The 8,143-nt window shown below is 47.3% G+C and overlaps 1 protein-coding gene across 1 annotated transcript in view; it reads right to left on the bottom strand.

Moving 5' to 3' along the window:
* The window catches only part of LOC119410498 (rho guanine nucleotide exchange factor 17), a 107,336-nt gene extending 99,327 nt beyond the window's left edge, over window positions 1-8,009 (bottom strand). The window contains exon 1 of the mRNA XM_037677378.1: window positions 3,075-8,009. Within this exon, the coding sequence (XP_037533306.1) occupies window positions 3,075-8,009 (4,935 nt within the window). The remainder of the gene's footprint in view (window positions 1-3,074) is intronic.
* Between the last annotated feature and the right edge of the window lie 134 nt (window positions 8,010-8,143).

Below are 8,143 nucleotides of genomic sequence, written 5' to 3'. Positions count from 1 at the left end.
AAAATTGGAATCAGCAGGTCAGACTTTTTACAGATTGGTGATCGGCCAGAAAACTGCAATCAGTGCACCCCTAGTTTTAACTATTTATCAAGATTGCAATACACATTGTACACATCGACATCCAAAACATCCAACGTTTATTAAAAAACATTAAACCAAACTTTAGCAAGGTTGGCGTGACAATGTTTTTTAATGAATGAAAGAGTAATTTGTGAGAGGATCATCAGAAAAGAATGAACAAAACAACTTAGTAAAGGGGAAGTATTAAGAGCGCAAGTGGGTGGCCAGATTAAAAAAAAAAAAAAGTCAGTCGTAAATCTGCAGTTATAAACAATCTGCTTTTATACCTGATCCATGAAGAGTGGAGCAAAACCTGCCTCAAGGCCCTTCCTACTCTGAGCCTTTTATTTCCTCTCTCTGCCTCCAATCAGCACATGGCTTCTATCAATTTATAGAAATCAGATATGAATGAGAGAAAAAAAACGTGGTGAAATCGCATCCAGTGACATTTTGACTGGTAAATGCTTCTGTCCATTGATTCGACAATTTATGTTGTCTAGTAAACAACAGCTGATCAAAACAAAACCGTTCAAACATGAGCTATGTAATAAATGAAAGAAGCACCATAATAGCGCAAGGTCACTAATAAACAGCACTTAATATATCTTTAGATTTTTTGTGGGGACGTTAATAGCTATTACAGAAGAAAAGGAGAGGTGAAGACAGGCCACATTCCTGCTGCCTGCTAAAGTGAACGCTACTTAAATGGGACACAAGTTCAAGAGGAACCCGATCCATCACACGGCAGCAAAAACAACACGTGTGCTCTGTTTAATGTTATTTTAACAAATGATGGATTCTGCTGCTTTCTGCAACACCTCATGGTACCATTTGTTCAAACCAGTGGAGCAGGAGCTGTTCTGTCCATGAGAAATGTTGCTTTTGAACACAACCAACAAAACCCCATTAAACCCATTTTAAAGACTTCTTCTTGACAAACCAGTGAACAGCTATGAGGTCTTTAGTGCGTTCTTTTATAGGATGACCAGGAAATTCTCGTAAATAATCTGACTCATTGGTATTTTGCCTGTTCTGTTTTAGCAAACTAGAAAAATGGAAATAATTATGTATATTTGAACACTGTGTAAACCAAAAGGCAAGTCTTTTCTTCTAACCCTCTCTCCTTATTGCTGCTTCATTCTTCAGCTCTCCCTCATTTCTATTTTAATCCAGTTATGTTTTATTGTTTTTACTCAGTAAGCTTCCTTCCAACTCCTTTTCTTCTCCTTCCATCGTTCTTTCTCCGTGTACCTGACATTTGGCTCAACAGCCTGGCTTACACCAAAAAGTTATGACCTCATTTCACTGCAATGTTCCAGTTACAGCACAGCGAATAAGACAACACGGGGTGGAATGTGTGCGATTTAGACTGGAATAAGACAAATGGAGGTGTGAAGATGCAACAGCCTGGCACACAGACACGCAAACAACAGGCTGTGACTGGGAAAACTTTGGAAATAAAGGAGGAAGCTTAGACGGGCATTCGATCAGAATAAAAAGGACAAAGCGGAGCTAAGAGGGAGGAAATAAGTGAAACAAGTAGAGGTTAAATTAATGGGATTCAGTATCACAACACTGCTGTGGGTGAAATGAGCCAAGCTCGATGACAAAAGCTCTTCCTCTCCTCCTCCAAACAGCGCATTTCTTCCTTTTCTTAACTCTCAGAACCTTCCTGTGATCCATTTTAGCTTGGCACAGTCATTATTCCACTCAGTCCAAATCACACAGGTCGCCAGAGTGCACCGGAGCTGCAGGGTACCGCTCCGAACACAGTGCACCGGGTCCAAGCCTTAGAATAAGACATTGATATGTTCCAGGCAAACAATTTGCTCAAGGGCTCGCGCATACACACACACAAGGAGGAAGCAGAGAGAAACCAGCTTAGAATACACACACACGCATGCAGAGACAAGCCACCAATATGCACTCACACACAACCACCAGCCAGCAGGGCTGGACTTCATCAAACCATTCAGTTACCACAACAACTTCCTATTTCCCTAAACCCATTTCCTGCTTGGAGAGGTCGCTCGCAAGCTACTGCTCCAGTCGCAACAGCAAACAGGAGGGACAGCTAATGAATGCCAGAGAGCATCTGTTCATCTACAGAATGATATTCACGAGCTGTAAACCATCTTGAGATGACCTCAAAAGTCAAGCAACAGCAAAATAAATTAAAAAACAACAAGCTAAGTCTTTGTTTTGGCAGTTTATAACAGCGTGGCTCCGATTACTGAGACAAACACAGTGGCAAATCAGCAGTAGCAACATCAGGCCTCGACACCAGAAACACAACAAACAGCAACAAGAGAGCAGTAATGATGTAATGAAACCAAGTGCTGTATCTGCAATGTTCTGTGATGAGCTCACCGGGTTCTTTTAGTTTCTTTGTGATTCACATTTACATCCATGTATAACCACAGGGCTGAGCCAGAATCATTTGTTTTTACCGAATTACAAGCCTACAAATTACCCATTAGTTTCCTATACAATATACACTCAAGGCAGCGAACGCCTCACAGCATCCCATGAACTGAATCTCTCTCTGATTCCAACTCTGGCAGAAACACAATGGACACTGGATAAAACAAACAAATGGAAACAAACAGTCTGTCCCTAATGCACTTTGATTGAGTTCTGTTTAACCAAACTAATAACATCCTCTGAGGTCTGTTTAACACTGTTCAGCTCTTAATTGCTTCTGTATTGTACTTTGTACTCCTGCACCCAAACACTGAAAAAAACCTTACAAGTTTTGAGACAGTGCAAATAAACACAAGTGCTGAATGGTGCGGTGTGAAGCCATAGGGGCCAAATAAGATGTGCTTCCAAAAGAACCGGTAAAGATAAAGCTTCACTGTGTTTATTTGGTTCAGAAAACAAGCACAAGTTATCAAGTATCTGAAACCGAACCATCAGAATTCGAAGACCTCAAGCAGCCCGAGAACACACAGCTATAAACACAATAAGGATGTTTAAAACCTAAAAATCTAAAAACAAAACTCTGAACTCACCACTTTTGGTTTGGTCCTCTGTGGAGCCGTAACGAGTGGGGAGTCCTCTGAGTCCACTTTTTGAGGTCCAGATTCTACGCTGATCTCACCGGGGCCCTCTGAAGTGGTCGGTAAACCTTGGGCTTCATCACTTGCTCCCCGAACAGGCCTGGCCTCAGAGTTTTTTTCATGGGTGCTAAGAATACATTTCTTTGTTGCATCCCCAAAAGCCAGGGCTGCATCACCTGGAGGTTTGCTTAAGGTTGGCGGTTTTACAGTGGACTGGACTGTAATGCAGTCCGATTCCTTCAGCGGCTGGAGTTGTGGAGGTGGGGAGATTGGGATGAAGGTGGCAGGCTCACTGGCATGGCAAACAGGCTTGGGTTTGGGTTTTGATGTCAGTGATAAAGCTGGAGGAGAGGATGTGTGCTTAATTTGGTTGCTGGGGTCCTCCTGTGCCTCTGAATCCAACTCAAGAGGTTCAAACTGGTCCTCATCAGGAAAAAATGCCAACCTGTTGGGACGTTTTCTAGTTGGACGACGTACCTTCCGAGGAAAAAAGACCTCAGCAAGCTTAAGGTCAAAGTTGAACTTCTGCACCTCCTCTTCTCCACCATGGCCTATTACATGATCTTCATCTTCAGGGTTGTCAGAGTGAAGACTGCAATCTGAAATCTTGACCTGTATCTGTGTAGGTTTAGACTCAGAATCCCACAATTCCTCTCTATGTTCACTCAGGATTGGCTCACTGCTGGAAGGAGGAATCTGTCCAGACTGATCCAGCTCACTGATTGGCTGAGGGCTGCCAGTTTGACCTTTATACTGAGGGTCATTCTGGGACAGTAAAGGAGCATCACTACGTCGACTGGGATCACTAAAAGACTTCTTCTTGGGAGTTTTGCCATTGCCATGGTCATCAGTGAGCAGTCTGTTCATTGCACCTGGCTCAGCTACAATGTTCCTGATCACCCCACTGTAGTCTTGGATGCTGTCTTCTTTGAGGCCCCCATCACTGTACACAGATAAGTCACTTGCTATGCTGCCTTTGTATTCTGACATTGAAGATGTAGAAGAGGCCTCTGGAGTGCCTCCCCCTCCTCCTTTGACAGATAGGGAACCCAGAAGGTTGCTGTCTACAGAAGAAAAGTTGTGGCTCCCTTCTTCCACAACAGAACAGCGCCGCTGAGGCATGGGGTCACTGAGAGAACGGTAGACTGTTGACTCCCCATTTCCTACAGCTGTTATTGTTGAATCAGCATGACTGCCATTACTTGAATCAGAGCTTGTGTTGTTGTTACCAGATGGGGAGAACTTGCGCCTCCGACGGCTAGTGCTTGGGGTGGCAGGGGCTTCAAATACCCCACCCCCTCCTCCTGCAGCTGACCCTTGTGACACAGCACTGTTAATGTGGAGCCCTTCTCTACCAGTGTTGGCAACACAAGCAGTGGTGCTCACCTCCATAAGAAGGTTGTCATTCTGAGGAAGAGCCACCGAGCAAGGCAAACCCTCTTTGCTCAGACGGTTTGTGCAACTCAAACTGTTCTCCGTTATTGCTGCTCCTTCCGGCTTGAAGCTTTCCATCTCATAAGCCGACTGCTTCCATCCAGCGACTGCCTGCGCAAGGACATCACTTCCTAATTTTGACCCTAAATTAACCCCTGCTGAGCCCAGAAACGACCTCTCCAAGAGATCACTGGGACCTGTCTCTGGCTCCGTTACAATCCCCTCGTCAGTTAAACTTGACTCGTGACCTGAAAGTTCATCCACGGAACGGTCATAGAGCATGCTTTCCTCCGAGTCACCCTTCTGTAAGGCTCCCTCCAGCTCTCTGCTCTGTCTCTTTGGCTTCTCCCAGAACTCTGTACCCCTGCTGTTTAGCTTCTCCAGCTGCATACTTTGTCCACTCCTCTGCCTCCTACTGTTCTCTCTCTCCTGCTCATGTTTATCTTTCTCTTTGGTGTTCTCAGACTCAGCCTCTAGAGCCACGCTTGTCTCATCCCTAATGCCTCCTGTTTCTCTCTTTTCTTCACTCGTTTTCTTTACCTGTAAAGATTTATCCCGCAATTTATCCTCACTTGGATTTACACTTGCATAATCATCATCATCTTCTCTTGTGCACATCTGGCAGATATCTTGAATGACCTGCCTAGCTTCCAGCACACACCTTTCTTGAAATGGAGTTGGCATCACTTCATCATCATCATCACCCAGTCTATAATTGCTCGTTTTTAGCCCTCGGCCAATTCTAAAATCCCCACCATCACTTTCTACTTCTCTGTCTGATAACACAGCCCTAATCTCAGCCTTATCTTCATCCAAGTCAAGCTGCTGCTCAGAGGAGCTTCTTTTAGTGGTGCCACATGCCAGGTAACACCTCGCACTTGTTGTAGGTTTGTCAGAATAAGTGAAGGATTTTGTACGTCTAAGTGTTGCAGTTAGATCTTTCAGCGAAGGGCGGGAACCCAAAGGTGGAGCAGTTCCTCCATTAGAGCCTGAGCCCCTCCTGTATGTTGATGACCCCTCCACAGCACTACTTCTGCCCCCTTCAGTTGTTCTCCTCACTTTGAGCCCTGGTAGACCAGATTTCAGAAAGCTTAAGAGGGTCATGGTTTCTGATGCAACATCAGTGTTGGATGTGGAAGTAGGATTTTTATTATCCCGCGCATCACCACTCCATGTTGTTTTCTTCAATCCAACTGTCTCACCACCTCTAACCTCTGAGGATCCCCCACCTTCTCCTGGATGTACATTCAACGTGGGTGTTACTGTTTGCATTAACTTGGGGCGCATGCGAATATGGGCACGGGAGAAGTTATCTCCATGGCCAAAGCTTGGGGAACGGTACATGGTAAAATTTCCATGGTAAGTTTTACTCAACACAGATGATGAAGCAGTTCTGCTTGTGCCACCTTCTGTTCCACTCCTACTAAGGAACATACTAGCTGAACGGTTGGCACGGCTACCCTGCTCCTCCTCTTTTAGAGTCTCAGTGCTGGAGTACCGGCTACTGCAGCGCGAATCATCGGGACTGGATATAAAAGGAGGTATGTTCACTTTTGATACTCGTGATACACCAGGAAGTGTGTTGGGCGTCACAGGTGAGGTGATGCGCTCCCAGTGCTGCACCTTGGCTTTGTAACTATGACTGCCATGTTCTCGTGCAGAGTGGCTCCTATGAATCATCCCCGGAAACACTCCAGTGTTCTGCTGCCTCTCCAAACGATCCATTGTCAAGGCCGTATCACTGTCGCTGTCTTCTGATTCACCATCATGATTATAATCATCACGGCCTGCTGCAGCAATAGCCTCACTGACCTTCTTCTTCTTTCTCAAAGAGCGGCGGCGCACTGTCTCTCGACAGTGGGGGCCTAACGAAGAGGGACTGTCCTCCTCACTGCCTGAGGACCTGCCAATGATCTTAGCCCCCCACCAGCCATTTTTACTGCGAGACAAATAGCTGCCTGCTCGCTCTGTAGCAGTCCTCTCTCCTCCTCTGCAGGTGACGGAGGGCTTAGGGTCAGAGGGATAACCTCTTCTTCTCCTGGTGTGCACCTCCTCCTCGTCTGCAGAGCTTAACTTCCAACGGGAGCTGAGAGCAGAACAAACTGTTGTTGGCTCAGAGGAAAGAGCTACAGTAGAGGAGCAGGAGTTAATGGCTTTATCTGGAGCTGGAGCAGAGGAGGTGGTGGGGGCTGGTGCTTTAGAGGAGCTATGCGAGGAATGTAAACTATCCCTGGGCAGCCCGACCCCCTGTCTATCCTTTCTCCCCCTCTCTGTCGGCTGCTGCTGAGAGGAGGCGCAGGAGGAGGCGTCTAAACTCGCAAATCCACTCCAAGACGAAGTAGCGCAGGGCTGAAGGTCAGGTTTAGGGTCAGATGTTGATCTTGTCGTCCTGGGGGCCTTCGATGCTGCCTCGGACTCAGTGCTGGGACTTCGAGACCTGTGTGGGGATGAGTTAATCCCACAGTAGCGACCAGTGTGACAACAGCTACTGCTCTGAAAAGTGTTTCTGCCAGACACTTGGTTTGTTTCTGTGTTTACTCCCTCGTCATGTGAACACTGACGATGCTCAGACGTGGAATAAAAGTCTATAGCACGAGAAGTCTCTGTAGCCGAGTGGCTTTGTCTGTCCTCATGCAAAGACAGGTCTTCTGTTTCTTTAGCAGAACTTCCACTTGTACCAGTGAAAGGAGCACCCTCACTGCAGCTTAGCTCCTGTAAATGCCTTCTGTCAGCTGCTTTTACCTCACATGTGTTAGTCTTGTGCAGTGTGTCATCAAAAAGTTGCCTTATCTTAGTCACACTGGGCCACTTGTCAGTTTGCGATGGAGCAATAAAGTCCCCGTGGTGGGTATGGCGATAAGCTCTGTGAGATTTACAAGGCGGGGGGACCTCTCTAACATCCTCCTCTTCCTCGTCTGTAGTCAAACTCTTTTTGAGATGAGCGGGTCGCGCGTTGATCTGAGAAGAATCTGTCTTACCCGTGCAGCTGCTGTCCGTCGACAAACACAGCACCCGCCTCTCCGAGTCTGAACCCGACACTGACTCGGTGCCGGAGTGGAGCTTTTTAGCGTCCGAAGGAGACTCCGCGTCCGTGGCGGGCCCGTCCTGGAGGCAGCCCGCTCCTCCGTCCTCCTGGGAAGATTTACGAGCCGGAGGCGCGTCTGTCCTGCCGGAGCCTGGAGCCCAGAGGAGGCTGAACCTCTCAGAGAGCTGGCGGATGGATGGAGACACAGAGGGGAGAAAGGCGGAGGAGCTTGTTTTGGAGTCTGCGGTTGGGAGGCTGGCGGAGGCACAGATCTTGGAAACTTTTCTTGACGCGCTGCCTTTACGCGCCGCGCAGGACGCGTGTGCGCGGACAGCGTCCAGCTCCGGTGCGCTCGTGCAGCTGGAGGCCAGCTTCCTGAAAGAGACGCTGCGGTACACACCCGCATGGTTCCCCCCTCTCTCAGCCATTGTTCATGTCTTCTCTTTGTCTGCGGCTCAGGCGCACATTTTAAACCTTCCCAGCCTCCTCCCGACTCATTCTGTCCCCCCCAGCAGTCCCAGTCAAAACTTTTTAAAACGTTGTCAAAGCTGAGAGTCTTTAA

This window comes from Nematolebias whitei, chromosome 6, assembly GCF_014905685.2.
Source record: "Nematolebias whitei isolate Nwh7 chromosome 6, NemWhi1, whole genome shotgun sequence".
Taxonomy (NCBI): domain Eukaryota; kingdom Metazoa; phylum Chordata; class Actinopteri; order Cyprinodontiformes; family Rivulidae; genus Nematolebias; species Nematolebias whitei.
This window is presented reverse-complemented; position numbering and strand designations above follow the sequence as displayed.